At 46.0% G+C, this 13,580-nt stretch overlaps 1 protein-coding gene across 2 annotated transcripts in view; it reads right to left on the reverse strand.

Annotated features, from left to right (window-relative positions):
- Positions 1-13,580, reverse strand: part of UNC5C (unc-5 netrin receptor C) — a 253,758-nt gene that overhangs the window by 35,899 nt on the left and 204,279 nt on the right. For both annotated transcript variants that reach the window (XM_038769302.1, XM_038769301.1), the window contains exon 7: positions 11,332-11,496. In XM_038769302.1, the coding sequence (XP_038625230.1) occupies positions 11,332-11,496 (165 nt within the window). The remainder of the gene's footprint in view (positions 1-11,331; positions 11,497-13,580) is intronic.

The raw sequence follows: 13,580 nt of genomic DNA on the forward strand, positions 1-13,580 counted from the left end.
TCACTTCATATCTCTGTGCCTCGGGTACCTCAACTGTAAAACTGGGGATAAAGATTGTGAGCCCTATGTGGGACAGGGACCGTGTCTAACACCATTATCTTGTATCAAACTCAGTGATTAGTACAATGTTTGGCACATAGTAAGTGCCTCAGTACCATTAAAAAATATTTGTAACCCTAATTTGAACTGTGAGCTATGTTGACTGCCCCTAAGCCAAGAGCTATGAACTCATCACTAGAGATGGCTCTAAGGCCTCATACCATTACCAAGGGCCACCCTAATCACACAGATGGAGAGGGAATCTTGGTACGAATAGTACCACCGAGGAAAGGCTCTTCAAAGTACACAAAAAGCTGTGCAGAATGTAAATTGCCTCTCGGTACCCGATTCTGAGGAAGTAATTCCAACAGTAAAAGCCACGGAAAATGGTGAAGCCTTTGGATTCAGAAATTCCTGCAGACATCTACTAGCCAACAGTGGTCTCATTTTTAGTCATCTGCATGAGCTCTTCCTTGACATTTGGAAACCTGATGAAATGCTGAAGGGCTTCAGAGATGCCAAGGGACTCACCAGGGAAGAGAGCTAACTGAGGAAACTATTAGGAAATCTCACCACTTTCCTTGGTTGGTAATTCATTCACTCATTCAATCGTATTTATTGAGCACTTACTGTGTGCAGAGCACTGAACTAAGCACTTGGGATGTACAAGTTGGCGACATATAGAGACAGTCCCTAGCCAACAATGGGCTCACAGTCTAGAAGACTGTTCTACCCAGAAACCTACTGGACAGAGTACTGAAAACTATGGCCAACCATAAACTGCGCGAATCCCAGTGTGGTTTCACACTGAACTACACACCTCAGATTCAGTTGGGCAGCATGAGAGACATAGGAACACAATACCAATACCTTTCACATTGCGTTCGTTCACCTCACAAAGTCATTTGACACCCTCAACAGACCTGGAATCTGAAAACCACTATGTACACTTTGGCTGCCCTGGGAAATTCACTAACATCCTTAAGCTACAACACACTGGTGCGGTTCTTTCAAGGTTCCTTGTTCAACTCTATCCTCTTCTCAGCCACAGTGAAGCAGGGCCTGGAGGCCTTCTACAAATGTAATCAGGGAGGAAAAGGACATTTAACAGGCAAGGTGACAATGAAATGAAAAGCTGTGGTAGGATGGATGTTCTTGTAATCCTCCAAAGATGCAGGATGATAAAATTAGGGTGTTTGATGGAAAATGCTGTGGGGATAAAGTGTTGGTCATCCGGCGGTGACGTCAAAACCGACGAGATTAACATGGAGAATAAATAGTCGGCCAGAAGAAAGAGGACACTTATCCTATCCCACCTTGATTACTGTATCGGCCTTCTTGCTGACCTCCCTGCCTTCTGTCTCTCCCTACTCCAATCCATACTTCACTTTGCTGCCTGGATCATTTTTCTACAATAATGTTCGGTCCATGATTCCCACTCCTGAAGAACCTCCAGTGGTTGCCCACCTCCCTCCATATCAAACAGAAATGCCTTACCATTGGCTTTAAAACACTCAATCACATTGCCCTCTCCTATCTCCCCTCACTGCTCTCCTACTTCAACCCTCCTCTGATGCTAACCTACTCACTGTATTTCCTTCTCTTCTACCGCATTACTGACCACCTCACTCACATCCTGCCTCTGGCCTGGAATGTCCTCCCTCCTCACATCTGACAGATGACTCTTCCCACACTTCAAAGCCTTAATAAATACACACCTCTTCCAAGAGTCCTTCCCTGACTATGCCCTCATTTCCTTTTCTTCCACTTCTTTCTACATCACCCTGACTTTCTCCCTTTATTCATCCCCCTTCCCATCCCATCAGAACTTAGGATATCAATACTTGTCCCTCCCTCCAAACTGTAAGCTCACTGTGGGCAGGAAAGGCAAACACTTAGTACAGTGTTCTGATTGATTCATTGAGTAGAGTGCAAGCATCTTGTGGGCATGAAATGGGTCTTTTTCTTTTGTTGGACTTTTCCAAGTACTTAGTACAGTGCCTGGCATCCAGGAAGCATTCAATAAATACCATGAATACTATTTATAACTTCTTCTACATGAGAATACGACACTTTTTTGGTGGGGAAAAAACCCTTATAAAAGGCATTAAGTTAGTTTCTTTAAGAGAAGAAATTTCACACAGTAATACCATAGGGAAGGGAAGAGAGAAGATAATAAGGTGTAAGTGACGAAACAGAGGAAGAGACTGGTTTACTTGTAAATATCTTAATCCTCTAAATGGTGCTTTTAATTCCTCAAACAGGCAGTGACTGCATCAAGAAAAGACTGAACAATCACCCTCTCAAAGTAAACAAGTAGAGAAAAAGAATTTCACTAACGTGAATTTCATGGAATTTCGTGAATTTCATGGAATTTGAAAGCTTCTCTTTTCCCCAGTTGCAGACTCCCAAACACGATTATTACCTAAGTTGCAGAAGTCTTAGTCCTTACACAGCCTACCCAGAAAGCAATAGAAAGCATTGCCGTGGAAGACACAAAGCTCTCCCTCGATGAGGGAGGTTTAGAGTTGGCATTCTCAGGTTTTCTCTTGATGAATTTTTAATGTCTTACTGCAGAGCAATGATTGCAGCCTTCTGCTCATTTTTATAAATGTTATATTCCTATTTCAGCTCAAGGAGTCTGGGTATTAGGCCTGTTTTTCATTTTAAACCATGAGCTGCAGTTGGAAATAGGCTTTCTCCATTTGCAGTCTGGGAACTGGGCATGGGGAAATTCAGACTGCCTAGGCAGGATGGTCAGAAGGGCCTAGCATGATACAGTCCCTGTCCACAAGGAGCTTCCAGTCTGATGAGTGAGTTGAGCCGGCTGTCCCGTAGTTCCTTTCCCTCACCTGAAAGCAGCAGAAAGAGCACAGACTTGGGAGTTAGAGAACCTGAAGCGTGTGGCTCAGTGGAAAAAGCACGGGCTTGGGAGTCAGAGGTCATGGGTTCTAATCCTGGCTCTGCCACCTGTCAGCTGTGTGACTTTGGGCAAGTCACTTAACTTCTCTGAGCTTCAGTTACCTCACCTGTAAAATGGGGATTAAGACTGTAAGCCCCACATGGGACAGCATGATCACCTTGTATTCCCCACCGCCACCCCCACTGGGGCTTAGAACAGTGCTTCGCATATAGTAAGCACTTAACAAATGCCATCATTATTATTATTATCCTGGCTTCTCCACTTGCCTGCTCTGTGACCTTGGGCAAGTCACTTAACTTCTCTTTGTTTTAGTTACCTCATCTGTAAAATGGGGATTAAGACTGTGAGCCCCACGTGGGACAGGGACTGTATCCAACCTGATTATCTTGTGTCTACCCAGCGCTTAGAACAGTATTTGGCACATAGTAAAAGCAATGAACAAATACCATAATTATTAGTTCTTATTCTCTGTGTCTCAGTTTTCTCACCTGTAAAATGGGAGTTAAAGGCCAGGGACTGTGTCCGATCTGATTATCCAGGATCTATCCCGGTGCTTAGGATAGAGCTGGGAACAGCGTAAGTGCTTAACAAACACCACAATCGTTATTCCTCAGTCCCTGCTGGAACCCTTCCACCTTCTTTGGTTTCCTCGTGGGTTTGATGGACAATAGCTACAAGGAGGCCCAGTGAGCTGTCACTGCAAGTCTATCCATCCCCACCCATCTCTTCTGTTATTCTCCCTGGGAAGTAGATGACTCTTCTTGGTTCCAGCTGGCAATGTCAGGAGTTCAAGCTTATTCAACTCTCCCACCGGCCCCATATTTCACTTTGAATTTGGAGGGGGGCACTGGTGATGCCCTTTGCCACATGAGGGGTGGAGGGAGTTTCCCTTCACGGCAGGGGACCAAATGCTGCTTGTGTTTCTCATGGCTTAAATCCCGCCTCAAATCTTTAACGGTTCAGCTGGCCCTGTAAAACTGGAAACAATATCCCAGCCCCATTCCCAGATGAACTTCCTGGAGGCTTTCTCATTGCCTTTCCTAAGAAAGCGAACCCCTCTGTCCTCCCCTTGCTAAATTCTCACTCCCACCCAGGACTGTTTTCTAAAAGCAGTTTCTCCTGTGTTTATTACACATCAAACAGATGGAGAGTGCGGGTCTGAAGGCAACCCAGTTAGTGTTTCTGCTCTGAATTATCTGGAAAGTTTGTGGAGCCATGAATTCATGGCTGTGACAACTGCAGCCCACATCAAAACCAGATGACCAGTAAATGCTCACCCAGAAGAACACAGTCTTCCTTAGAAATGAAACTGCACAGGGAAGCAAGGGATTATAGTCTGGTTTTCTCACAAGCCATGAGTGGCCACCCAAGTCTGGTCCTGGACCATAAGCCTTTGCTTCTCTCTGAAGTTCCATTTCTGTGGGAAACTATCTTTGCTTTTTTTCCCCCCCTTTCTAATTGTGTTCTTGGGAAAGATTTCTCCTCAGTAGCTCCCCTGTTCCCAAGATAGAACCATCAGGCTTCACCATGGCTAAAGATGACCAACCTCTGTGTGTTTCTAGGCCAGCGGAAGCTGTTATCTCCAGAGTCTTTTGGGGCTACACTATAATAATAATGGCATTTATTAAGTGCTTACTATGTGCAAAGCACTGTTCTAAGCGCTGGGGAGGATATAAGGTGATCAGGTTGTCCCACAGGGGGTTCACAGTCTTCATCCCCATTTTCCAGATGAAGTAACTGAGGCACAGAGAAGTTAAGTGACTTGCCCAAAGTCACACAGCTGACAGTTGGTGGAGCCGGGATTTGAACCCATGACCTCTGACTCCAAAGCCTGTGCTCTTTCCACTGAGCCACGCTGCTTCTCATATGATGTCTATTTGACATCATATGACATCATGAGACAGACATCATATATCTCATATGATGTCTCATATGACTATAATGATGTCAAAGGTCAGTTCTGCCATCAGACTTCTCAGAGATAACCTTCCAACATTTCTTTTCCTTCTGTAGGCCTAATTAGGGACAAGACCCCTGAGGGCATGGATTGGAGAATGCAGACCACCCAGAAAGTAGGGGGGTAGGGGATGAGACACCCATCTCTTTTGTTCTTCTCCTGGGGAAGTGACTGGCACTTCCTGGCTCCAGCTGTCGATGCCAGAAGTTAAAGTTGTTTAATCCTCCCACCAGCCCCAGGCTGCCCTCTGAGTTTGGGTGGGCACTGGTGATGCCCTCTGCCGCATGAGGGCTAGAGGAAGGGTAAAAATAATAATTATGGTATTTGTTAAGTGCTTACTATATGCCAGGCACTGTTCTAAGCACTGGGGTGGATGCAAGCAATTCTGATTGAGCACAGTTCCTATCCCACTTTGGGGCTCACAGTCTCAATCCCCATTTTACAGATGAGGTAACTGAGGCACAGGGAAGTGAAGTGACTTACCCAAGGTCACCCAGAAGACAATAGCGGTGCCAGGATTAGAACCCATGACGTTCTGACTCCCAGGACTGTGCTCTATCCACTGTACCGTGCCTCCTTGAGCTCCTGTTCGGGTCAAGGAAATCGTTCCCTGACTATAGTAGCCTTCCCCATCTTTTGAACTGTTGTGAATCATTCATTCATTGAATCATATTTATTGAGAGCTTACTGTGTGCAGAGCACTGTACTAAGCGACTAAGCGCTTGGGAAGTACAAGTTGGCAACATATAGAGATGGTCCCTACCACATAAAAACAGTCACAATCCACTAAAACACCCTTTTTTTTTTAATGGTACTTGTTAAGGGCTCACCAGGAATTGTACCAGTCACATAGGAGATAATCAGGGCATACACGGTCCCTCTCCTACATGGGGCTCACAGTCTAAGTAAGAGGGTGAACAGGAATTTAATCTCCATTTTACAGTTGAGGTAACTGAAGCCCAAACAAGTGAAGTGACTTGCCCAGGGCTACAGAGCACTCAAGTGGTGGAGCTGGGATTAGAACACAGCTCTCTTTCCTCTAGGCCTTGCTGCTTCTCTACACCTCCAGGAATAGAGCTGTGGAACTGAATGTGGAGAGTGACCAAGTTTTCTGAAGTGAACTGGCTGGTAATAATGATAATAATAATAATAATAATGATAATAATGGTATTTGTTAAGCACTTACTATGTGCAAAGCACTGTTCTAAGCCCTGGGAGGTTACAAAGTGATCAGGTTGTCCCTCATGGGGCTCACAGTCTTCATCCCCATTTTACAGACAAAGTAAATGAGGCCCAGAGAAGTTAACGTGACTTGCCCAAAGTCACACAGCAGACAGTTGGCATATTATTACATAAATATTATACTAATAACAGTTTGTTAATTAATAATGGTGCCTGCTCTTGTTCTGGCTTCAGGGAACACCCCACTGGACTAGGAAATAAATTCAGGCCTCCAAACTGAAAGCACTTTTTGGAAGAAGAAATATTTCCTGAGCTTCTGCTGTACTTCCCAACAAACACTGTGGATAGAGCAAGAGCCTGGGAGTCAAAACGACCTGGGTTCTAATCTGACTCCACCACAAGTCTGCTGTGTGACCTTGGGAAAGTCACTTAACTTCTCTGGGCCTTAGTTACCCCATCTTTAAAATGGGGATTAAGAGTGTGAACCCTGTGAGGAACAGGGACCGTGTCCAACCTGATTAACTTGTATCTACTCCAGTGGTTAAAACAGTGCTTGGCACATAGTGGGTGTTTAACAACTGCCATTATTATTAACACCACAATTATGATTAATAATATTGCAGTATTATATATCATATTATAATTAATAATAATAGTCGGCAATCCATAAATAACTTTGGTACTTCTAGAACACCCCAGGGGAAATCTGGGTTGACGAGTCTCAGCCACTCCATGGCAAAATTCATTTTCAAATGGAGAAAATGTTTAAAAGAGAAATACTCTGTCCACTGCCCTCCTCTTTTCTCTTTACAAGATGGTAGTAAACTCATAAGGAGCTTCTCGTGGAAGAGAGAAGGCCAGTCCATCTACAAGCACAGATCACACACGAGGGAAAAGCTCAAACTCATAAGTCAGTGAGAAATCGAACCCCAGAGGAAAGTTTTCAATTTCTCCGGTTTCAAAATCCTCTTAGGAAAGCAGCTATAGGAACCTCTTTGGGGTATATCTGAAGAACTCACATCTCTCCCTGCACAGATTACGCACAACAATGACAGAATTCTTCCACTGGAAGGGGATTCCTTCTCATACAACTCTTTCCAAAAGAGGCTCAGCTGTCACTAGTTTCTCTTTTGAGGGACTAAACAAATCCTCATATCTGAAAGTTGTTTGCTCTTAACCTCAGGTTCTCTGACTGAAATTTAATCCCCTAAAAGAGCTGCCCAAACCGCTGATCAGTTCCTATCCTGGAGAATAATTAAACCAGTTACTTCCACCCCACATTGGATCCCAACTTGCTGTAGCCTTCTTATTAAAGGCCACTCCCAGTTAATACAGTCAAATGGACAGTGCTACCAGACCCTACCCAATCAATAAAATAAGACCATTTCCACCTCCTTCCCCTATCAAACGTTTTGACTGGAGCTGCTAAGAGACTCCAAACCTTCCTGATTTTAACTGACTTTTCCAGCTAATAATAATAAATAACAATGACGGCATTTATTAAGCGCTTACTGTGTGCAAAGCACTGTTCTAAGCGCTGGGGAGGTTACAAGGTGATCAGGTTGTCCCACGTGGGGCTCACAGTCTTCATCCCCATTTTACAGATGAGGTAACTGAGGCCCAGAGAAGTGAAGTGACTTGCCCAGAGTCACACAGCTGACAACTGGCGTAGTCGGGATTTGAACCCATGACCTCTGACTCCAAAGCCCGCACTCTTTTCCACTGAGTCACAGCTACTTTCTCATCCTCTTGGATCAGAGTGAAACAGCTTGCAATACGGGCACAGGCATTTTATTTCAGCTGTGTTTAAAGCGCTTCATTCTTCCCCACTTATTTCCACCTCCACCTCATAAGGAAAGAGCCCTCTGCAGTTGCCAGCCCAAGGAGGAGAAGCAGGAATGAGTGGCACAGGTAAAGCACAAATTGGATAATCAGCCTCTGTCTCAACAGCAGTTGGCTGTCAGACCATTTTCCAACTTGTAGATTTTCTCCGCTCCTCCGGCTCCTCCACATCCTTGTTCAGTTGACTGACTTAATCTGAGTTACTTCACTAGGGCCAGCCTACAGCATGCTGGTTGATAAGCTTTTCTCTCTCCCACCCCATCGCCTGTTGCCGTCCCTGGCCCTGCCCATAAAGTAACGTTTCCAAGGGAGGTTTCCACCCTGTGATCTAAATTCTGGGGCTGCAAGTTGCCAAGAGTTCGAATCCCGGGGTCCTGGTTAAACCCAGAAAATATCATCCCCACAAGGAGGTGCAGGGGGGAGTCAGAAAAGAAAATGGCCAGTGTCCCGCCTCAGTTTAGGTCAGAGATAGGTTGCCTGTTGGATGTACAGAGGGAAGGAGTGTATGTATATCTCAGGGAGAAGGGGTGAAATGCAGTCTGGTGAAAGTTGGTGATTTGGCAAAAACAGAAGCAGCATGGCTTGGTGGAAAGAACACCGGCTGAGGAGTCAGAAGGATCTGGGTTCTAATCCCATTTCTACCACTTGCCTGCTGTGTGGCTCTGGGAAAGTCACTTTACTTCCCTGTGCCTCAGTTACTGCATCTGTTACATGGGGTTTGAGACTGAGAGCCTCACATGAGACATGGACCGCATCCAACCTGATTTGATTGTATCCACCACAGTGCTCAATACAGTCCCTGAGACAAGCTTAACAAATACCACCATTATTTATCACTTAAGAGAGAGAGAACAACATGGTCTAATGGAAAGGGCTCAGTCCTGGGAGCCAGAGGACTTGAGTTCTACTCTCATCTCTGCCCCTTGTCTCTGGTGTGACCTTGGGCAAGTCACTTCACTTTTCTGAGCCTCAGTTACCTCATCTGTAAAATGGGGATTAAGACTGTGAGCCCCGTGTGGGACAACCTGATCACCTTGTATCCCCCTCAGTGCTTAGAACAGTGTTTTGCACATAGTAAGCGCTTAACAAATGCCATCATCGTTATTATTATTATTACTTAACTTCTCTATGCCTCAGTTACCTTGTAAAATGGGGATTAAATTGTGACACACACACCCCCCACCACCATGGGACAGCAGGGAATGGGTCAAATCTGATTATCTAAAATCTACCTCAGCACTTAGTACAGTGCCTGGCACATAGTAAGCACTTACCAAATACCATAAAAAAAAGAGACAGTGAGAGACAGGGACACTGTTTCTTTCAAATATGACGAATGAATATTTTCCACAGTGGGGGAACACGGAAGTAGATTATAAATTGGCCAGAAACTGCATTTCTAAAGATGGCACTCAACTGTTTCCACTCAGCTCCTTGCACCTTGGTTGAAGAGGTCCCTATGGCAGCTGGATTCATTTTGAGCACTGAGCTTTTCTATTCCAAAAGGACTGAGAGTCACAGATACATCATCCATGATCTGTCTGAGCACTGTACTAAGTGCTTGGGAGAGTACAACACCACAGAATTTGCAGACATGTTCCCTGCCCATAACGAGCTTACAGTCTAGAGGGGGAGGCAGACATTAATATGAATAAGTAATTTATACTATATAATTTAAAGATCTGTACATAAGCGTTGTAGGGTTGGGGGAATATCAAATGTCCAGAGTTCACACATCGAAGTGAATAGATGATGCAGAAAGGGAGAATGAGCTGGGGAAAAGAGGGCTTAATTGGGGAAAGACCTCTTGGAGAAGATGTGACCTTAATAATGCTTTTAATGTGGAGACAGTGGTGGTCTGGCATTTATGGAGTGGGAGGGGATTCCAGGCTAGGGGAAGGACTTGGGGAAAGGGGTTTGGCAGTGAAATAGACAAGATGGAGGCAAAATAAGTAAGCTGGCAACTAGAGGAGTGGAGTGTTTAGGCAGGACTATAATAGGAGATTATTGAGGTGAGCTGATTGACTGCTTTAAAGTCAATGGTGAGGAGTTTCTGTTTGAGGCTGAGGTGGATGGGCAGCCACTAGGAGTTCTTGAGGCATATGGAGACATGGACTGAACGTTTCTGTGGATAAATGATCCATGCAACAGCATGGAGTACGGATTAGGGTGGGGAGAGACAGGAAGCTGGGAAGTCAGTGAGGACGCAGATGCAGTAATCAAAGCAGGATAGTGTAAGTGATTGGATCAGCACAGTAGCAGTTTGGATGGAAAGGAAAAGGTGGATCATAGCCATGTTGTGAAGGTAGAACCGACAGGATGTGTGGGTGAAATGAGAGAGATGAATTGAGGAAAACACCAAGGTTATGGGCATGCGAGATGGGGAGGCTAGTGGTGTGATCTACAGTAATGGGAAAGATAAGGGGAGGACAGGGTTTGGGTGGCAAGATAAAGAGTTCTCTTTTGGACTTGTTTAACTTGAGGTGGGACATCCAAGTAGATTCATTCATTCATATTTACTGAGCGCTTACTGTGTGCAGAGCACTGTACTAAGCACTTGGGAAGTCCAAGTCAGCAACATACAGACACTGCCCCTACCCAACAATGGGCTCACAGTCTAGAAGGGGGAAACAAACAACAAAACATGCAGACAGTAGATAATAATAATAACAATAATAATAATAATGGCATTTATTAAGCGCTTACTATGTGCAAAGCACTGTTCCAGGTGCTGGGGAGGTAAGAAGGTTATCAGGTTGTCCCACGGGGGGCTCACAGTCTTAATCCCCATTTTACAGATGAAGGAACTGAGGCAAAGAGAAGTTCAGCTGTGTGACTTTGGGCAAATCATTTAACTTCTCTGTGCCTCAGTTACCTCATCTGTAAAATGGGGATTAAGACTGTGAGCCCCCTGTGGGACAACCTGATCACCTTGTAACCTCCCCAGTGCTTAGAACAGTGCTTTGCACATAGTAAGTGCTTAATAAATACCATCATTATTATTATTATTAAGTGACTTGCCCAAAGTCACCCAGCTGACAAGTGGCGGATCTGGGATTTGAACCCATGACCTCTGACTCCAAAGCCCGTGCTCTTTCCACTGAGCCACGCTGCTTCTCTAGAGATCAGGGCTGGAGATATGTAGGTTTGGGAATCATCGGCGTTGAGATGGTAACGGAAGCCATGAGAGGGACAGAAGAAGGGGACATAGATCTGAGCCTTGAGGAAGCCCTATTGTCAGAAGGTGGGAGGCAGAGGTGAAGCCTGCAAAAGAGACTGAGAAAGTGCTGACTTCTGTGGCCTCGCAGGGCTCTTGAGGCAAACTCCTACGAGTCCCACTGCCCGCATCGCGCCCCCCAGTCTACGCGACTGGCCGCTGCCCCCTTACCCTGCATGCACAGCCCGTCGGTACAGTTCTTGGATTGCAGGATGATGCCATCGCAGTCCTTGCCGCCGTTTTTGGGGGCAGGGGCGGTGCACTCCCTCCTGCGCCAGTGCGTGCACTCGGTTCCGCAGGCTGACCATTTGCTCCACGCCGTCCACCGGCCATCCACTGCCACCAGACAACAGGGTCACATCGGGGGAGGTCGGGGCCGGGGGATCCCGGGCCTCCGCGCACTGACCCCGGAGCCAGGGAGATGCCTGCTCGCGATCACCACGGCCGCGCCAACCTCCCTGGTCCGCCTGGATTCTGGTCCAGCCCTCAAAGTGCCCTCTCCCCACTGGCACCAGTAGCAGCTTCCCTGGGAACAACGCTAAGTTAACCAGGAGTTGGTGGGGGCTTCTCAGGTGGGCATTCTCTAGCTGCCCTATTTCCTGCCCATTTCGGAGCTGAAACTGGATTGTTTCATGTCTGTTAACTGACAGCAACGAGCCTCCCTCCTCTCTGCCCAGGAGCCGTGCCAGACTCCGTGCTGTGCCTCTGAAGGCAGTCAGTCAGTCAGTCAGTCAGTAGTATTTATTGAGTACCTACTGTGTGCAAAGCACTGTACTAAGCACTTGGGAGAGTACAATGCAACAATAAGCACATTCCCTGCCCACAATCTGTGGGGGGCAGAGGGGAGAGACAGACATTAATATAAAGTTCAGGGGTCCCCTTGGAGACATGGCTAGGATTGCTCAAAATCTGCATAATTCCAGAAAATGGCACCCATGAAGTCATCATGGGAAGGCTGTCAGGGGGTTCCCTGAGGGGCTCACACTTCCGGTGATGGAGTTAGTGAAGCGGGTATCTGGGATGAATGGGGAATTCATCCTCCCAAGATGCAGATCCTTCAGAGGAAGGGGAAACCCTACCATCATAGCTCTTTCCCTCCTTAATAATAATAATAATAATAATGGCATTTGTTATATGCTCACTATGTGCAAAGCACTGTTCTAGCACTGGGGAGGATACAAGGTGATCAGGTTGTCCCATGTGGGGCTCACAGTCTTAATCCCCATTTTACAGATGAGGTAACTGGAGCACAGAGAAGTCAAATGACTTGCCCAAAGTCACACAGCTAATTGGCAGAGCCAGGATTTGAACCCACGAACCCAGACTCCCAAGCCCGGGCTCTTTCCATTGAGCCACGCTGCTTCTCCTGTCACCCCATCTCACTAGCTACCGCCTCCTCACCACAATCCCAAGGTATCAAATAGTATTAAGAAGTTAATAATTAATAATTGTGGCATTTATTATGAGCTTATTCTATGCCAGCACTATACTAAGCGCTGGGATGGACACAAGCAAACAGGGTTGGACACAGTCCCTGCCCCACGTGGGGCTTACAGTCTTAAACCCCATTTTACACATGAGGTAACTAAGGTCCAGTGAAATGCAGTGTCTTGCTCAAGGTCACATAGCAGACAAGTGGAGGAGCCGAGATTAGAACCCATGACCTTCTGAATCCCAGGCCTGTGATCAATCCACTAGGCCACACTGCTTCTTCCATTGTCTTGTCACCCCCTAGAAAAAACAGAGCATTTGGGACACCAAAGTTAAAGTCTAGGTTATTTCCACTGCTGTCCAAGGATTGGGGGCTGTAGCCCATAAGATCTGTTGGACTGTAAAATGTTTTGGGTTCTTCTAACTGTTGAAAGCTTGCTGTGGGCAGGGAACATGTCTACCAACTCTGTTGTATTGTACTCTCCCAAGCCTTTAGCACAGTGCTCTGCAAACAGTCACTACTCGATACCTTTGATGATGTGTTGTACTCTCCCAAGAGCTTAGCACAGTGTTCTGCATACAGTAAGTGCTCAATAAATACCACCGATTTTTAAAAAATCCTTTCAATGACAGAGGCTGAGACTATGGCTCAAGCTTTGTAGTGTAGTGGGATTAATTCCCCACTGTTTGATTTCCTGTTAGCCCACTGAGTGTGGTGCTTAATGCTTCTGTAGTGATTTCGCAGCACACAGGATGTGTTTCAGAAAAATCAGGTTTTGTCCTAGTTCCTCAGGACAGAGGTCTCCTGGGAGGTCATTGTTTGTGTATATTAATGTCTGTCTCCCCATCTAGATAACTTCCTTGTGGGCAGGGACCATGGCTACCCACTCTGTTATATTGTACTGCCCCAAGCACTTAGTACAGTGTTCTGTACATGGTAAGAGCTCAATAAATACCATCGATTGAGCGACTGAATGAGTCTCAGGGTT

The sequence above is a fragment of the Tachyglossus aculeatus genome, chromosome X5 (assembly GCF_015852505.1).
Source record: "Tachyglossus aculeatus isolate mTacAcu1 chromosome X5, mTacAcu1.pri, whole genome shotgun sequence".
Classification (NCBI taxonomy): domain Eukaryota; kingdom Metazoa; phylum Chordata; class Mammalia; order Monotremata; family Tachyglossidae; genus Tachyglossus; species Tachyglossus aculeatus.